The sequence below is a fragment of the Mya arenaria genome, chromosome 11, assembly GCF_026914265.1.
Source record: "Mya arenaria isolate MELC-2E11 chromosome 11, ASM2691426v1".
Lineage (NCBI taxonomy): Eukaryota > Metazoa > Mollusca > Bivalvia > Myida > Myidae > Mya > Mya arenaria.
In genome coordinates, this window is record NC_069132.1 from 24,789,186 (window position 1) to 24,808,764 (window position 19,579).

Below are 19,579 nucleotides of genomic sequence, written 5' to 3' on the forward strand. Positions count from 1 at the left end.
AATCAAAATTGCGACCGTTCTAGATCATCTGCATTATCTCCATGCGCTGGCCCGTGATTTCCATCTTCTACGTCACTCAGTTTATGAAACTCGCTAAAGTGGTACGACATGCCAATTAGTGCATATACCCATATCAATTATCGATTTAATTGGAAATTAAGGTCATAAAAGAAGATGTACCCTGATCATAAATACAGATAGGCAAAGCCATTGAATGGCAATTAAGAACTTTGCAAACTGTGAAAACACCGAGAAGGTCCGTATATTTGAGTAAACAATCCCTAAAGATTGCTGATGTCTACAAATTCAATCACTTTTGAATATCATCTCATTTCAATATTTATTCACACGTTTTTGTTTAATAAGTATATTGAATGCGTTGTTTTGTACATTGTCACGTTGTAAGCTCAGTAACCTCCAATGTAATCGATTAATTACTTCATTAAAGAAAAAAATCGAGAACCGACACTCATCACTCACATCTTGAAAACTTGGAGATTTTCATGAACAGCACATGTTTAGGCACGTGCTTCAGTTATTTGGTTCATAAAAACACATTAAAATGATTTGGTGTTTTATTTGTTAAAGTCTGATATAATATATTAACAAAACAATGATAATAAGATATACAGTGAGACGGATATTGACGCTGTACAAATAAACTAGACTATGTACATAACATGGCAATTGAAAGGGTGAATAAAGGGTTTAAACCACAAATATTAATGCCCCACGAACATTAATGATTTCACAGTATGTCTACAGTAGATAAATGCTAGTAAACTGTATGTAAGATGTTCCCTTAAATATTGCAGTGGAAAATACGTCCAAACAATCATATTTCCTGAAGGAGTTAGATGGTGGGAATATTTTGTTCATGGGAAACATTGTTTCTTCAAATAGATATGTTTTTTGTAGATGTTGTTTGCTTGTAGTTCATACTAGTTGACCATGCATTGCCTTGCATTTTCTTAAAAGCAGAATCCCATTGTAAACATTATTTATAAAGGTTCGTTTTATGCTATGCTTTAGACAATCAAAATCACTTTTCTTTTTTTATTGGAGGGTGAGAGTGTTGTAGTGGTATGGTATTGTCCACCTCTTATCCAGGAGATTGTGTGCTTGATCCTACCCAGGGTGAGAGTGGTATAGTGGTATTGCTGTCCGCCTCTCACCCTAGAGGTTTAGGGTTTAATCCCCACTATGGTGCGAGTGATATAGTGGTATAGATGTAAACCGTTCACTCAAGAGGTTGTGGGCTTGATCTCCACCAGGGTGAAAGTGATTTACTGGTATAGGTGTCCACCTCTCACCTAAGAGGTTTTCGGTTTGATTGCCACCAGGGTGACAGTGGTCTAGTGTAAAAGGTGCCCACCTCTCACCCAAGAGGTTGTTGGTTTGATCCTGTCCACTGGTACTTATTACCTTCTCATGGATTCAGAAAAAGGGCACCAGTACTGGTTTCAATCCAGGAGCAGGGCTTGAGAGTGATTCATATCAGCTTTTGGCTCTCCCGAGCTCAAACATTTAGTACAAACTAGTTTTAGCTGGCTGCTTTGATCTGTGAGCTTGGATTTTTACTAGCATTAAAATATCTTTGCGATTGTTTTAAATACGCATTTTTGTTATTTGCAGTTGCTTCAAATCGCTGAAAGATTATTTTCTTTTATCTGAATAGTTGTATATTGTATTTAGCAAACATATATACCTTATAGGTCACTCTTGCACAAAAATATTAATATATTAGTGTTACATTGAATATTATTGCAAACTATTTTAAATGCTTTGGTACCCGTATCTTTAGTTTAGATGTGAATTTTACAGGAAGGACTGTTTTGTATTTTAGCCAGACAACCATTGTAGTAAATCTCTATTTCCCTGCTTTATTATTTTTTTTAAGATATCTTGCCGAGACATTTAGATAAAAATTTGCAACTAAACAGCTCATAATAGATTTTATTTTATGCATATTAAATGGTTTTAATTTTGTTTTGAAGGTTACAAAACTTGAGCTTTTCTTTACATATCTTATTAAGTTTTGAGCTTAATGTATAAATCAAACTTGTTATAGTTAAATTTGCTATAGCTGTATGATCTTTTTTGCAGTAAAAGAATTGTTTGGCGGCATGAATTTATTAACTATTTTAGAAATACTATTTCAAGAATAAGTAGATTTGTTCAACACTCACTATGCAAGGAGTACAACCACTTACATAGAAATAAAGGTTAGATGTGATGTATATGACACAGTATCTTGTGTTTTCAGAGAAGCTGAGATCTCGTCCGTCCTCTGCCAACATGGCACGCCCTGTGTCCGCCCAGTCAGCCTATAGCAGCACCCCTGATCTCCAGGGTAAGTTTATTGCTACATTATTTTAAATTTCTCATAAAAATTGAAATGAAATGAAGTGACAAGCTGAGTACAAGGATTTTGTGAAAGACAAAATAATCAATGAAACCAAATCACATGAGAATGGTAATGCTACAAATGGAATATTAATTGTAAGCATCGAAAACCTCATCAAACATTAGGCTGTAATTATGCCCAAAGTCATATGTTCAGATAGTTATCTATGAGGCAAGTGTAAGGGACATCACTGGGTTGGAGTTAGATATAATGTCCAACTGAAGAAAATGTGCCTCTGCAATTCTGCTGGCTTAAAATCCTAGTGTTATTGCTATTGTAACATCTGAAATTTGGTATCATGATAATTTTTTAGGGCGCTTTGAAGAAGAGTATAATAGTTCACCTAAAAGAAGTCCTCTCATGTTTAGCAAACATTTTGCTCGTAACAGTAAAGGTACCAACGCAATGATGTGTCATGCAGCTTTGTTGTGATTATTTGCTACTGTTTTTAGATTTTCTGTTTTGTAAGGAAAAACATCCAAGTATTGTCAAGGACTTGAACGTTGGTTGTGGCCAGAAGCAACCTTTGTCATTTATAAATTCCGTTAAAGATATTCTCATGATATTTGGTAGGTGCTTTCACCATGATAATGCCCACACACTCCCTTTAGTTAGACTGAAATATTTGCTGTTTAATGCCCCTTTGTTTTCATTACCTGTCTAATTTCCAAAGAAAACAATGTAAGGTATTGTCATAGCCTTGGCTATGTTATTCATTTGAAACTTTGTACACACATTACCAGAGACAATACACACAAGTGTAGCAAGGCCCATAACTCTGGCTTTAATAATTGTTGAGTTATGCCCCTTGTTGATCTTAGTAAAAAAAATCAGATCAGAATTAGTGTTCGCTATGTGGCACTCTTGTTTGTCTAATCATTAAAGACATTCAAACTCTGGGACTGTAGATATAATATTTATCCTTATCATTAGGCATATCTCAATTTTTCTGTTCAATGTTATTGTCAATCAAATTTGTAGTCGAATAGAAACACTCAAATATCTTTATGGAAATGAGACCCTGGTCATGTTTTTAGACAATGCATAGTAAGTTATGTTACAAAATGTATAAGATTTCTTCATGGTATTTGAATCACTTCAGGAAGGAGATACATGATCAAATATGGTGACTTTTTTATTGATATTTTTATTAAATATTTTAAAGTAGTTATCTTAGTAGCATTTTTTCATGGGCTTAACATGGTACTTTGTTTTCTATAGAAGTGGATGCAGTTTAATAAAGTGATTGCAGAATGAGGTTTTTTTTTTGCAGAAAAGGGCATACAATAATTTATCGCACAGAATTTTACTCAACACAAGAATGAGAAAAATCAGAGTTCTGTTCTTCCATTCTCACTATTTAGCTAAGGCCACATCTTCACTAATGTCTTGAGTCTGAGTTTTAGACTCAGGGTCAGAAAACTGATTTCTTAAATGTTTCAAACCATCTTTAATATAACTGTTTTTGACGAAAGCTGTGGACATGATTGTAGAACAGTTCATTTTTAACAGATTCAGAAATAACTAAAATTATTGCTTTTGTGAGAGCACTTTTAAAATGAAAATACATGTATACTGAGGCTGAATCTCAACGCAGACTCAAGACATTAGTAATTACGGGCCCTGATCTACATGTACAGTCTTTTGTCCCCTTATCTCTGTAATAATGTTTTAGAAATGCTTGCTCTTGCTTCTTGGATTATTTTTCTATTGCTGATATGTAAAAGTTATTTTTATTAGATGTATTATTATGTGATGATTCTTTCCTGTATGTGTACTAATTTGATCTGTCATTAGTTAGTGCAAAAAAGGTGCCCTGATGAAGAAATGTCATGCACGATTTACTGATTGTTTGTTATCAAAACATTTGTTTCCTATTAGCTAGCTTATTTACTCTAAAAAACATTTAATAAGGAGTTTAAGTTTTACGCTGATACATACATGTATGAATTATAATTTTCTTAATCGTTTCATATTTTATCAACCATTTGTCTTTCAGATCCATACAACGAAAAAGTGATATCAGACGCACTCCAGCGACTCACCATGCGTCAACAAGCGCGACAATATTCAGCTATTAACAGCACAAGTCTAGTCCCGACAGATTCCTCCAGTCGTCCCAGCTCTGCCGTCGGGCCTCGGGAAAACCAGCGTAACTGGTCTGCTTACGAAAATGGTTCTGTTACACAGCATTCAGGCTCATCCTATTCAGGGTCACATGATCAGAGATCACATGACAGAGGTGGTGGTGATTCTAATTATAACCACCAATCAGAAACCACCAAGATCATATCTGTAGAGGAACATGTTACTAAAAATAGACCCCCCTCAGGGAGTGCTCAAAAACGTGGACAGTCAGCCATAGATCTTAAAACCATTGATGCTCAAAGGAGAAAGCAAACCAATATAAACCTACAAAGTGCCAATGCGACATTTAACAGTTTTATCGGTGAGTCCAGCACAGCCTGGCATAATGATCTAGCACAAGCCTACAGTCAGGTGACCGGTGTAACACCCCAAAACTACCACACTCCATCACACTCAAGCAAGCAGTATCAATTGGTACAGCAACAGAGCCTTAAACAACAGAGCAAGGTGCTTTTGGAGCAGAGCAAAGCCAAACACCAGGTGAATGGCACTTCTGTGGTGTCGTATGTTTTTATTTTATTTTTTTAAAAGGAAAAGACAAGCGTTTGTCTTTAATTGAATTTCCTTAGCATTGGTGTGGGTTAAGTTTTGCAAATTTTAGCAAAGAATTCAGGTTTTCATTAAGTGTTCATAATAATAAAAGATAAAACTCTTGATTAAAAATTATCTCCCATATTTTAAGCAACCAATTAACTGTTTCCTTAAAGCTGGTCAATATTTACATGCAGATGTTTACAGTACTAGTATATCATATTATATTATAAATAATAGACAATTCTTGAGATGTACGAATTATACAATTTTCCGGACCCAAATGTTTACCTCAACAACAGTCCATAATTATTTTATCAAGTGTGTGCCATTATTGGACAAAATAGTCCTCGCAATATCGTTTGCTCCCGGCCATGATTGCTCTGGCTTGCATCGTACCGTCACGATTATAACTCTATTAATAGAAATTTATATAACTGTGTTCTTACAGAATGGTCAAACATATGATATTGTAAGTTAATTTCAGTTCTTTGTTTTCTGTTTCTAGGCCATGATAGCACAAGCTCATGCAGTACAGAAGTCCCTGAATCGTCCAGAGTCTGAGAACAGCATGGTTCCCATGTACGCCCCTAAACCTCCAATGAAGCCAAGCTCTAGGAAGGCAGTAAGCGCCCACTACAGTCACAGAGTGCCCAGGTTAGCTGTACATTTCAATCTCTGTTAATTACCTTGTATTGATATTTCAAGAGAGAAAATGGGTGTCTTAAAAGATTAAAACATACAAGATTTTGAATCATACTATGCTATTATGTGGTAAAATGAGTTGAAATTGAGACTGAGATGATTTGAGTATTTTTGTGATAATGGGGCCTGAATTGTTTAAAGCTACATGCATCTGACTTGTTGATTTACTTGTAAACAACAGAATACAACTAAATGTTATTACTTTGATATGTTCAGGAGAAATGTTCCGGACGAGACAGCCCTTAATTTCCAGTTCTACTCAAGCACCAAACCAGCTATGAATGGAGGTGAGAACTTGGCTTGAATTAGTTCAAGTATACTTAAACATGTTTGGGAAAGCTTAAGCCTTTTGTCAACTTAATTAATTTATAATACAGCGGGGTTTTGGGGTAGTTTCATCATGACTTCTAGGACAGTTTTGTACATAGATGAAATGTTTTTGCGTTGCTGATGAAAATCTCTCATTGGCTCAAAAACTGCTCCTCAAATCCATGATGAAACGCCCTCAGTCTCTTCCAATGAAAAAAGTCCAGGTATTATCATGACCTTGATGTCAACAGTCGTGATACTGGTCTGGTCATGCCAAATTATGCAAAAATGTTAAGATATCTTGTAAATTGTTAAAATATACAAAGACTATTTGTTTATTATTTACCCATTCAGAAGTTGAAATGAATAGTTTCTGGGGGTTCAATTTTTTCGGCCTTTAAAGTGCATACTGTGAACATCAATATGGCTAAAGCTCACCCAAAAATGACCAACAGGAGTGCATTCATGTAGGTGTAGGAATATAATTTTTTTGGAAACAATTACAGAACTTTTGTTTGGAAACTAACTTTGAATGTTTGTGTGCTAGTTTAATGTTTAACAAGATAGAGGTAGAAAAAAGTAGAGAGAACAATCAGTTTCATTGCCATTAAAAGTTTTTAAACAGAAGAATATGAGTCATGAAAATTGGTCCATACATGTTTATTCGGGTTGATGTGAGGGGTAGGGGAGTATTTTGAGCAAGTGTTAATGATATGGGTTTTACCCATAGAAAAGGGTAAAAAAGCTGAATATCCCCATACCCTGTACATGGGCATGTACATAAATCATAAACATTATGTTTATTTCACATTTATTTCTTTTATGATGAAAAAACACTATTTTTTAAACAACTTAACATGTATTTCGTTATGAATTTGAAGATATTTTGTAATCATCATTTGAAGGTGATTTTCATTTTTTTTCATGTTTTATCCAGAGAGCAGATAAGGTTTGATTTTAGCTTTAAATCTAGTTCATTTTCCTCTGTTGTGTTGTCGCAATGTTGCATACTCATCAATGTTAGCTTCTAGCTAGACTAATGTGCTTGTTTAATTGGCGCCCGTTTTGGCGGTTAATTGTTGCAGTCACCAATTGCTATTTCGCACAGTTGAGCATAAAATTATATGTTTATACAATACATGTACATAGATGATAATATACTTACAAGAAAACGTACTGTAGTTTTTTGTAAGCTTCTAAAGTAATCTTAAGAATAAAATACCTGTCACAAAATCTTTCAACTTTGATCAAATCACATATTTTTCTGTCTTAAGTAGTGAAATTAAGCATATTTGCTATGTAAAGCAGTGAACTTAAACATATTTTCATCATGAAGCAGTAAAATTAAGCATATTTTCTGATTGGAGCGTTGAAATTAAGCAGAATTTCCTAATATTTTCCTTTTCTAGCAGTCAATGAGCAATTAATCCTTTGAAAGTGAAATTTAAGCTTATTTTCAATTTCAAGCATATTTTCCTTGTTTAGCATTGAAGTTAAGCATATTTTCCTTTTATGTAGTAGAAATTAAGCATATTTTCTTTTCTAAATAATGAATTAAAATATTAGAAATTAAGCATATTTTCTTTTCTAAATAATGAATTTAAGCATATTTTCCTTTTAAGCAGATAATTCTATAACTTGGAGGAGACATCAAGTATGTTGTAGAAGTATTTTTAAGTAGTTGTGCCCAAACTGCTCATTGTGTAACTTCTTGGCTGTGTGTGTTTCTTTTAATGTTGGTGCTTTTGGTGTTTTAGTTTAGTGAACAAAGTATTGTACCATAATTCATGTCCCAAAATCATATGTCATTAAATTAAATCCCAGATGATATTTGTTATTTATATGGCTGTTAACATTTCATACTAAGTAATGGTTAAAGGTTGTTAGTAGTACTGCATCACATGAAGCAATTCATTTGATACATACATACCAATAGCCTTTAACTGTTTTAGTGTTCAAGATAATATGTTATCTACTGACCCAACCTCTGCTTAAATATACCAATTCACCTGATTAAAATCAAAAACGACTGGCAGCTTATTTACAAAAATAATCATTTGGCAGATTTAAAAATACTGCTATCCCAATGGTCAAAATATAATTTTGACCACTAATACTTGTGAAGATAGGAGTAAAGCCATATTGTAACTTGTAAATGATACTAGCTTGTATACTTCGAAGACATTTGAAGTTGTTTAATTAACCCTTGCATGCCTTTCTTTTTAATAACCAGAAGCACAAGTTATCATATAAGAAATGCTTTAAGTACCGTAAACGTATTCATATGACTTATGGTAATTGCTTTATAGATCATTATACACTCGGAGATGGTTTTTCGTGAAGGTAGTTTTAGTTTAAGTAGAATTTCTATCACTAGTGGCAATGGTATTCTTATCATTACTTTCACAAATTAAGACAGAAACTAAACATTGGTTGGTAAGTAGAACTTATTTTTTTACTATGTATGCCATAATATGTGTTAAAAAAAATGATCATTCAATTTTCCATCTCAAATTTAAAGGTAGATTAATACTTTAAATTGTTCTCATTATTTTTATTAAATTGTATTTTTATAAACTTTAATAGATCTTATATATTCATTTAAAATAAATGTTTTCAGGATGGAAGGAGTAGTCCCGCAGATGGATAAACTGTGGCCATGTTGCAGCATAGGACCGTTTCAGCCGTCTGGTGTTTTTTTCCAGAATGGATAAAAGATGTGAAGCATTTTAGACACAGAATCAAAATGGATTGAACAAATTGAGGCATGACTTTGGTCATTTTTATTGATCAGATATATTTTTTTAATATTTTTGAATTCTTCGATTGGAGAGTTTTTCAGTCATGTGACACATTTACTGATTGTGATTGGTTAGTAGAAAGGAACAAAGCACAACAGGTGTGGTATTTGTGTCATTGTATAGTTTATGAAGGTCTTAGTCAAAATTTAAATTGTTTTTGTTTTGGTTTAATAATGATACGTTCATAACTGTTTTTATTGGAAATAAAATTTTACTTTAATTTTCTAAACAATCATCCTGCATCGAAAGTTGATATTCCACTATCGTAGTATCCAAGTTTTGCTGACTGTAACAGTGATAACATTTTTAAAAGCTTTAAAATTTTGTCTTTCAATTATTACTCATTTTTGAAATTGGTATTTTTATGGAACTTTATTTGACTTAACCAGCATAAAAAACTTTAAAGATCTCTCAAGGTTTTGTTTAACAAAATATTTTTTTTTTTTTATTTTGGCATTGGATTTTGCTTCCTTGCTTGGGAAATTTATTTTTTTTCTGAAGTTTTGCAAAGAAAATCTATGTATGTATGAATTGTATAGTTTTTGCCATTTTTGTCTAAAATAGATGGATGGGTTGTAGAGCTGTGATATTATTCTATGTACATTCTAAGTCATTTAGATTTATATTATATTTTGTGTGGAAGTATATAATTTATTTTAACCCTTTGCATGCTGGGTAAATTGTCGTCTGCTCAAAAATGTCGTCTGCTTTATTCTAAATTTCTTTCAATTTACTTAAAACTTTGGGGATACATTGACTGAATGGCAAACAGCTTGGAACCTGACCAGGCGCCGAGTTACTCGGTGCCTGGTCTGGTTCCAAGCTGTTTGCAAAGCCTTTAAAATCGCCATCAGCAGCCTAAGGGTTAATTAAGATTTTTACAATGTGCTATAAATGAAAGGTTTTTAATTTTGTTTTGATTAAAAAGCTCGAGATCAGTTTTGAAAATAGTTTTAAAGGGGAGAATATCATATGAATTAGGTGATGCAGTTAGTTTGTTATTATGGTACACATTGTAAACATTGCATTTTTTTTGTTTTATTTAAAAAAGAAATCCTGCCATATTCCACATTCAATAGTCAAAACACATATTTTTCATGTATTCTTGTGATGAAATTGTACATTTATCTTTTGCTTGACATTTTAGTATGATGTGTTTAAGAATTTTCCCATGATTGTTAGAGACACTTGATTGGATCATGACCATTAGACTTATTCTTTGTAAGAAAAAATCATATTTGTTCATTAACTATGTTAATTGCTTTCTAAATATTTCAACAGGATATCAAAAAGGGAAAAGATATATTTAAGAAAAAATGTCTATTCATTTATGTAATTTTCAATAAAACTGAGCTAATCCGTTTCACATATCCTACCATGACATGTTACATTCCTATATACATTTTATTTATGATAAGCTTGTCTGTTTTTAAAACAAAACCAAACAAACAAGTAATTGTCATAGCCTTATTGTTGTCATCATTGTCATCGCAGTGCAAAATCTTTTACCTCCAGCCATTACTCTAAAAATATCTGAGAGATGTTAAATGACTGAGGGCCAAATGTTGGAACACTGTGATAATAAACGCATGTGTAGCCAGTTCCACACCTGGCTTTAATACTGGTTCAGTTATGTCCCTTGATGAACCAAACAACTTAGACGAGTGTTGGAAACCGTTTGTGGTGCTCTTGTGTTTTTATTTATTTTACAAGCATACATTATTTTGCTGTGATAGGTAGTACTCAGTTTTAAACTCAAAATGTATTGTCAAATTAGACTGTGTTCTAGATGATAAAGATTAGGCTGCATTTAATTGGAATTTGAATGTGTTAAAAGCTATTATAAAAGGCAGAATGTTTACCTTTTTGTGTAGATATATCATATGAAATTAGATTATAGAATTATAATTATCTTTATATATGCATGTTCCTGTTGATTTTAATAATTTTATTTTAATTAATTCAATTGAAAAAAATTTAAGCAGCCAAATTGTAATACAAAGTGCATGGTATTTTGAAAGGGAAAACACAGTTTATTTGTGTCTTGTTTGAAAGTTATTGCTTAATAAATAAATTCCCTTGATTGTGATACCATTGAAATTCTATGTCATTAAATGAATAAATAATGAAAAATGAGCATGTTTAAACTCTGCCGTCCTTCAAATAAAAAAATTGTTTTTTCATACAATTTAAGAACCCTTCAACTGGTGTGTAAGCTTATACTTGCACTCGGGCCTGAATCGTACCAGTGACCCCAGGATTGACAGTCCACTAGACCACGGATCTTCCACCCAGAAGCAATATTCAATATATATTCTTATCCTTAGATGTGCTTCAGTGATTCCATTCAGTTGATTGGTCAGTACTTTTTTCATTCATATCAAAACACTCTGATTCTACTTTTAAACTGAAGTTAGATATTAGTTGGTTATTAAATATGGCCCCAGATCAGGTGTTGGCGGCAGCAGCATCATTAGAGGATGTGCAGTGTACAAGACCAATAACTTAATTTCACCTAATTACAGAGTTATTGTCTTTCTCCAGGGCATTACTTGAAATCTTCAGGATGGAATTTAATAAACTTCCTCTTATTATGCTTTACCATTGTATGAAGTGCAGTGTACAAGAACAAGAACACTATTTCAGCTAATTAAGGAGTCATTTCCCTTTGTTACTTTTTCTTGTCAGCAGTGTAACTTCAAAATTACTCAATGGATTCAAAATAAACTTTATATTTTGGTTAAGCAATGTACAATTGCCATACCGGTAACTATATATTGAACAATTAAACAGTTATTGCCCTTTGTTTCTTTTCATTGTCTGCAGCATAAGTTGAAACCAATTGGATGGAAATTAATGAAACTTAAAACAAGTTGTACAATTGCACTAGCTTCTTCTAAAACGTAGCTACAGCACATTACCACTGCCTCATGGGCCTCTTGTTTTACGGAATTATGGCCCCTTTTCATCTTAGAATTGGCCAACATTTGGTGTCAGGAAGATAACTTATGACAAGTACACTGGTTTTAAAAAATGAATGTTCAAATGTTTAAGACTATAAAATAAGGTCAAGTTCTTCTTTAGTTACAATTCACCAACGTCTGACGGAGTTATGGCCTCTGTTCAAATAATTATTTTGCCATTCCTGTGCCCAGGCGGCATTCGGACGCATCCATAGTCATGTGACAGCTCTAATTAATTTTATTATCTTAATGTTTCATGAACAATTTCATTAGAGGGAAGTTTACTCAAATCTAGCAAGTGCTAAGGATAGTACGACCGTTTAATGTGTGCCCATTATGTGTTTTCATGATAAAGAAACGTGTACAAAATGACATTGTCAATTTTATATGATACTGTTCACAAATAGGATTACTACAATGCAATTTATTTTTACCTTGGGTTGTTAGACTTAAAACATTTCGATAACATTGTTCAGTTTGATTCGAGTCCCAGTTGTCAAGAGTGTCTGTGGAATTTTCAAATGCTTGGAGGGGTTTTCGATTTTATAGATAATGCTGACTCTTAATGCTTATTTGAAAGATTCCCTTGCCTTTTATTAAACTTATTAGTACGCTTAATTTCCATTGGCATCAACATGCCTGAAAAGGAAGAAAATCTTGATCTCGTGACGAAGAATTTCAAAAGTCAAGATTTCGTACCCAAATTTTGTCACTAACACATACCATCAGAATCACCATCTGTATCGATGTGTCATAAAAAGGGTTATTAGTACTGCGTCTTGATCTGGGAGGTTGTATTCGACTCGAGTGGATTTTTGCAGATTGGGATTTCACGAGGCGCAAGCCGAGTGAAATCAAAATCTGCAAAAATCCACGAGAGTCGAAGAAATGAAAGTTGTTACCTTCGTTCATAATAACATCTTCAACTAGGATATTCTGACTGACGCCGATGTTCCCCTGATCGCACTTTGACGACAGTGAAAGCTACAGACACATTTAATGAAATACATAATGTGTAGTATCCGTAAACAAGATATTTTTATTTAAAAAATGAGGAAGCTGAATACCTATTGCACAGCATATAATTCAAACAAAATGAATATCATAACTCACAGTTGACGCCGTCTTTTGCTTTTCATCGTCGTATTAGCGTGTTCCAGTGATGCTGGCTTAGTTCAAGTTTATTATATTCTCGCGTCTTGTCGATTTAGCTTTTGCAACATCTCAATCTCCGTTGCTTCATACGACGAAGAGTTGGCTAGAGACTGGTTAGTGTGATCTGTTGTCTGGAGCTCAGATATTCTCCTCGCTATACTAATGGTTGTTCTTTGTTTAAAAAGAGCATTTGAGACTTGCTCTTCAATGTGCGAAGCAGAAATGTCATGAACATTTCAACTCGATAAAATATTTGCAAAGAAACACATCAAGTGAAATGTTATAACAAAATGCTAAATAAGACGGATTTTTTGCGCTATGCACATCGTCTAAATATGGAAACATTTGTTGCGAGTTATTTCAAAATCCTTCAAACGGTCCACGTCTCCACGATATATGGAGCTGACACGAACTAGTTATATGGCCTTTGACCTAAGTGTGACCACCACTTTCAACCGAGCTGGTTGTAACATTCGGTCTGCTCATCGTCACAATATGGTAAGCATTTGTGGCAAGTTATTTCAAAATCCTTCAAGCGGCTCAAGAGATGTGCAGCAGGCAAAAAATATAGTCCTGTGACCTTTGATCTCTATTCGTGACCTGCAAGTCATTTCAAAATAATTCAAGCGCCTCAAGAGATATCATGAACTAGGACATAGAACAATTCTAATTCACACGAAAGCAAGTATCTAACCTTTATATTGATTCAGTTCCGTCTTAGTTTTGCTCGAATAAAAACGCACACATCGACTCCAGTGAAAGTGTATAAAGATATACCAGAGGCTACATTGAAGAAGCAATTTGCTTATTCTGATAAAAACAGAACAAAACATAAAATGTAAGTCAGATTTCTCCATGAAATATTTAAAGCGACATTGCAACAATTGTTCATTTTAGTATGTTGTTGTTTTTTTAAAGTTAATATTTATTTTATATTCCAAATATGCTGATGTCATTATGACCTTACACATTTTGAATTCAGGAGTTTCGAGGGCGAACAAATTCGGTGATCGAATTGAAAATTTTCTAAGCAGCGTTCAATATATAACCTACTTGACACTCTGCATGTAAAGGGAAAGGTGGAAGCTTGACTCTTCAGTTATACCCGTCTTGCAATACGCCTTTGAAGCTAACATGAGCACTGCGAACGACTACCAACGGTTCGATCGGGTGGGGGGCACTACTCGACGATTATTAATTCATAGTAATGGCCCCTGTTTTACGTGCACATAGCGTCACTGCTGTCATGTGTATTTAAAGTGTTATGGTAATATATTGAATGGCTAAGGTTGAACGTTTTGCTTTATTTAATCATTAAATTATTTAAGATAACAGGTGAAAATGATTCATTGTGGATATTGCTACACACGTGCACAGTGTCACTGAAAGCATGTCAACTATTTTGCTTGTGCATATTCTTGACGGAAAATGGTATTTTATTACGGAAAATAAAACAGTTTTTGCATAACTTTTTTTTAAATAACCAAGGAGATTGACCATTATTAAAGCCAGAGTTATACTTCATACGTTCAAATTATAAATGATAGCATGTGCAAAACGATCTGATATGTCATTATGTTAACATTTTGAACGGAGTTCTAGTTATGACCAAGCCTACGAGAACGCCACAATGCAACAGTTGTTTTGAGCTGTGCTAAACGCCCGTATACCGTACCAAACATGCAGAAAAGGATATGTTTTATAGCTCACGAAAGATAATGCCTTTAAAAGACATATAAATGACCCCATCCACTTTAGTATTAAGGAACGACCCGAAACCTTTTGCTGTTGTTTTAAAATTAGAATTATAAGGGATAAAACACGACACAATTTAAAACAAAAGTTATCTGATAACTGTACAAATATTCATGTGAATATATTGAACGCCTGCAACGATTATTCACTAAATTGATTTAGTTAAGCTTAAAACACTCCTAGTTTAGCTTAAAACAATTGCAATGTGCTCCTACTAAGTTAAGATACGCTCGTAGTGTGCTCCTAGTTTGGCTAAAAACACTTGTAACTTGCTCCTAGTTTAGCTAAGATACATTCGTAATGTGCACTGCTCCTAGTTTAGCTAAAGCACTGATAATATTTATCCTGGTTTGGATATCATAACATACTTTAATTGCTAAAAAACACATTTTATTTTGTTTTCTTTAAAATGGTTAGATATCTTGATCACTGACCTAAAATTCGAAGTCCACTTAATAAAATGAACGTTTTATTTGAAAAAACAATAGTATTGCCATTGCATACATTATTGATGGTGTTCATGTTATTACATACAAATGGCTGTCCTTCAATGCGTTTCATAAAGTTTGCATTTTCACAACTCAGTAAGCTTTAAACTACCATGATATTTGTAGTAAAAATAAACCATTTTATCTCGAGCGATGCTTCTGGGTGTGTTGCTTAACTCAAAAACGATTTACATGTATTATATTATTTCAAAAGGAGATATCGTGCTTTTCATATTGTTTTCGTAAAAGCAAGATCGTAAACGGGTCATGATCCTAGGAAATTATGAGGATGATACTTTTCAATTTGACGCAAAGTTTAATGGCGTATCGACCAAGCAAATCTAGTATCCTGGCCATTGGGGTGTGGCCACGTTTGTTTCCATATTATTCATTCAGCCTTTTGTACATAGTTGGTAACACATCTCTTTTCGGTACTTGCACAGCCTCGCTTCCTTGGTTGGACGTGTTTGTGGGCGATTGCCGTCCAACTTTGTGATCGCTTTTTAAACTCTACAAACCTTTTTCCTAATTTAAAACTTAAAAAATAAATCCGTCTGGCAAAATCTATATCTGCCAGACATTTTCAACCATTTCGGAGTTACTCTTCCTTTTCCCTTTTGCCACAAATGAACTGCGGAAACTTGGCTGGGCAAATATAAAATCATACTTTATAAGCCATTTATAAAGTGGTTTATATTTGTGAGACATAATATTATTATAATTTTCTTCATTGTATGTTGGCCTTGGAGGTTGGAGATATCGCAACATAAATAAGTTTAGTGTAACCGCACATTAATTAGTGCAACATAACCTCTGTCATAAATTAGCCTCGTTTTGGATGCGCAGCAGCGAAAACTTTTCAGAGAAGTTTTACAAATTTATTTTATCAACCGCGAACCACCCCTCCAGCCTCCATGCTATTTTATCTAGTTCGCTTATATGTTGCATACATTTTATTGTGGGCGATTGCCGTCCAACTTTGTGATCGCTTTTTAAACTCTACAAACCTTTTTCCTAATTTAAAACTTAAAAAATAAATCCGTCTGGCAAAATCTATATCTGCCAGACATTTTCAACCATTTCGGAGTTACTCTTGCCACAAATGAACTGCGGAAACTTGGCTGTGCAAATATAAATACTACGCACGCAGAGTTCCGAGTACCACGTTCGTGATGTCGCGAAATATTACTTCGGTTTCAGTGTTTATATTATCATAACATGAAAATAGTTCAAATTCTCTAAAGTCAGATACAGACATCAAATCTTACGAACAACGGATGTGTCCCCTGCGATCAAACACACAACCATTGTAATTGGACCATTACGTAGATGATTCAATATTACAGACGAAAAGTTGACCTAATATGTGCTCTGAAGATGTTAACGCTCACATGTTCCTTTTATGATAACGTCTAAAACAATGTATTGTTTTTGCATAAAATGTGAATAAAACAGGACCAAACGCGGGAATTCATAATTCAAATAAGACATGCTTGGTACTTTGTCGTAGAGATGTCCTGAGATGATGATTTAATACAGTTGTTTTGCTTGTCATTGCAACAAGTGCTGTGTTTATTATTATAATGTCGTTTATGGAGATGGTTCATGTTCGACATTTTTGTCTAGTGAAATTTGAAATCGTTTGAAAATTTTACGCGTAACCACTTCATATTGGAAAAATTAAACGCATTATTACTTAAAGCTCTTTTTCTCAAAATAATGAAAGATTGATATACAATTATAAACAAACACAATTATAAAACAAGCACAAACAATGATTCCATGTTGTTGGTTTTTTTATTATTATTTTATTATAGGGTATCAAATGTCAAAATGGGGAAATATATACCATTTTTCAACTAGAAGATGTTGGGCCCCAAGGTGCTCCAAGCTTGCTTATCGAAGTGAAATTTATTTTTATAAAAATATTAAATTTATGGATGTGATCATCAAGGGTGGAAAACATTTGTGTTCTCCTCCAAATTAAAAGGTTTTCGATGATAGAAATCATGCTCAATGGAGGAAAACTTCTTTCGCCCTTTATTTATGTATATACAGAAACAGAGAGTTATTCTGTTGGCATGAGCAAGTAGCCTGAGAAGGAAGAATATCTACCTCCGACGACGTTTTCATTTACATAGTCAACAGATCGTACCCATATTTCTTCACCAGCAGTGACCCTAAGAATCACTGTTTGGGTGGACGCGTCATAGATGTTAATGGTACCATGTAGCCTCGCTATTTCGTTTCCCTGGTGCATTATCGCAGCGTGGAAGTACTGATTTATGGGACTGTGAAGGAGAGTTGCAGTTATCAAATATAACCCATTTATTGGAGCAATGAAGATGCCATGCTGTGAATGGTAGCCGTTGCCCTCGTTCAGGATGACGTTGTCAAATAAGATGTTCTGATTGACGCCAATGTTTGCCTGGCTGGCCATTTTGACGGCAGTGAACGCTACCGGAATATCCGGCGCATTTCGAATGCCTGAAAGTAAAAAGAAGAAGAAAATGTTTATTATCCTTTTATCCACAATTACTGATTTATGCGTAAATTTTATTTCAATATGTATGCCAACCATTTAAGGAAGTGGTGTAGCAACATATGCAAATAAATGAAAACAAAGCGTATGGTTAGCCAGAGACGATACTCGTAGACGAAACAAGAAAAAATCATACGAGTGTTGAACTGACGCTGAGCCTATCGATCGCATTGCTTAGAAAATAATAATGAGTTATAATTACGCTGGATGCCGTTGTTTGCTGTATATTTGACAGACGTATTGGCGTGTTCCTGTGGCGCACGGCTTGATTCAAGTACAGCTATCCTCGCTTCTTGTCGACTGAGCTTTTGCAATAACTCAATCTCCATAGCTTCATGACGACGGACGGCTGACTGGAGATTGGTAAGTTTGGTCACTTGGCGATTTACTGTTGATTGAAGCTTAGATATTGTCTTTGCTTGTTTGTCAACTGTTGTCCTTAGTTCAGAAAGAGCATTTGCCACTAGCTCTTCAACAAAAGCTGAAAGAAGACGCTCCGTTTAGGTTATAGTTTATGCATTGTACATTAACTTAAATGAGTCCAAGGGAGCGAAAACCACAGCCGCTGAAACTTAGGTAAGTACATGTAAATCATTATGTATGACGTCACAGTCCCATTAACAAATCCACTCAGTCATGTATGCTAATAAACAAAATAAAGTGCACGAAATACTTGGGTCTGATTGACTTGTTTGAAGAAGTATATTACTTTCTACCTACTGCATTTAATTGACATTTACATCGGTATTTGTGACAAATAAGGCGCATGTGCAAAAGTTCAAGTGGAAAGTATACAAATCGAGTACAAACAAATAAAGCAATATTATTAAATCGTTTTAAGGAACCTCTCCGAAACCAAAGACGTACCTTTCATTAAAGGATCATTTGACTTAAGATCCTGAGAACTCAGAACATTTCCAAATCCTTTCACCATATGCATGTTATACAGAGTGAACAAGAAAGCGAAGAAAGCCCTCATTTTCTTTCTGTTGGTTTGGCAATACGTTCACACAACAAAGCAGATTGTTCTTATCTGTAAATTAGGTGACATATTTGGTTGTCACAGACAAGCTATCTCTGTCACTTTATATAGACATATATAAAGGTAAAATCCACCGTTATAGTATCCATCTTGATGTTTTGGACCGCTATGTGACAGGATTTAAAAGTTTATTGGCAAATCGACATTCTGCCTTGGGCCATTTACATTCAGGTAATCATATATTGTTGATGGCCAATATATTAATTCCTAAAATGCATAGCATAAATGCAAACACATGTATTTAAATTTAAAAAAACCCACAGCATACAAATAATAAGATAAAGTATGAACACATATTTTTAAAATTTAATCAATAGCTTTTAAAAAGCAGATTGTGTCAAATATTGCAGTGTTAATGTAATGTCATTGATTTCAATATACCTAAAGAGTACGTGCAAGTAGTCTAAATAACAGGCAAATATCTGTAAGTCCACAGGTCTTATATTATATAATCATCATCAATGTAAAAGCAAATTTCGACAAGTGTCCTTCTCAGTTTCAACTGTGTGGTATGGTGGTAATCTCCTTTTTATCAAATTAAAGCCGTCCATTCGTTGATGTTGACGCACTGGAAATGCATACTGGGAAGTGCTGCTTCCGAAACGGATTTTTCGTTTTGCTTTTCTCCGTTTAACTTCAACGAATACGTAAATTCTTGAATACGTCTCATGTATCCATTTAAAAAAATCAACAATAAACATGCACTGTGTCATATGGCTGTCAAATTTGTATT

General features: G+C 34.0%; 3 protein-coding genes across 19 annotated transcripts in view; 1 reads left to right on the forward strand and 2 right to left on the reverse strand.

Moving 5' to 3' along the window:
• The window catches only part of LOC128207557 (tubulin polyglutamylase TTLL5-like), a 43,163-nt gene extending 32,126 nt beyond the window's left edge, over window positions 1-11,037 (forward strand). For 11 of the 17 annotated variants that reach the window (XM_052910555.1, XM_052910543.1, XM_052910552.1 and 8 more), the window contains 7 exons: window positions 816-860; window positions 2,267-2,353; window positions 3,510-3,533; window positions 4,407-5,035; window positions 5,595-5,743; window positions 6,008-6,078; window positions 8,721-11,037. In XM_052910555.1, coding sequence (XP_052766515.1) covers window positions 816-860; window positions 2,267-2,353; window positions 3,510-3,533; window positions 4,407-5,035; window positions 5,595-5,743; window positions 6,008-6,078; window positions 8,721-8,734 — 1,019 coding nt within the window. In that variant the 3' untranslated portion in view covers window positions 8,735-11,037. Of the gene's footprint in view, window positions 1-815; window positions 861-2,266; window positions 2,354-3,509; window positions 3,534-4,406; window positions 5,036-5,594; window positions 5,744-6,007; window positions 6,079-7,037; window positions 7,050-8,720 lie in introns of all 17 variants that reach the window. The other 6 variants (XM_052910551.1, XM_052910559.1, XM_052910556.1 and 3 more) reach the window with 4 other exon arrangements.
• The window catches only part of LOC128207564 (lysophospholipase-like protein 1), a 220,332-nt gene that overhangs the window by 41,080 nt on the left and 159,673 nt on the right, over window positions 1-19,579 (reverse strand). The window lies entirely within an intron of this gene.
• On the reverse strand, window positions 17,288-18,791 carry LOC128207563 (uncharacterized). The gene is made up of 3 exons (XM_052910576.1): window positions 18,672-18,791; window positions 18,007-18,285; window positions 17,288-17,749 (listed from the first exon to the last, which is right to left on the reverse strand). The coding sequence occupies exons 1-3, from the start codon at window positions 18,781-18,783 to the stop codon at window positions 17,331-17,333; spliced, it is 810 nt and encodes a 269-aa protein (XP_052766536.1). The 5' UTR covers window positions 18,784-18,791; the 3' UTR covers window positions 17,288-17,330.

Coding starts and splice junctions, on each gene's coding strand:
- LOC128207563 (XM_052910576.1), bottom strand. CDS start 18,783: ATGAGGGCTTTCTTCGCTTTCTTGTTCACTCTGTATAACATGCATATG. Junction 18,286..18,671: donor AAATGATCCTTTAATGAAAG/GTACGTCTTTGG, acceptor GTCTTCTTTCAG/CTTTTGTTGAAGAGCTAGTG. Junction 17,750..18,006: donor AGCAAACAACGGCATCCAGC/GTAATTATAACT, acceptor TTTTACTTTCAG/GCATTCGAAATGCGCCGGAT.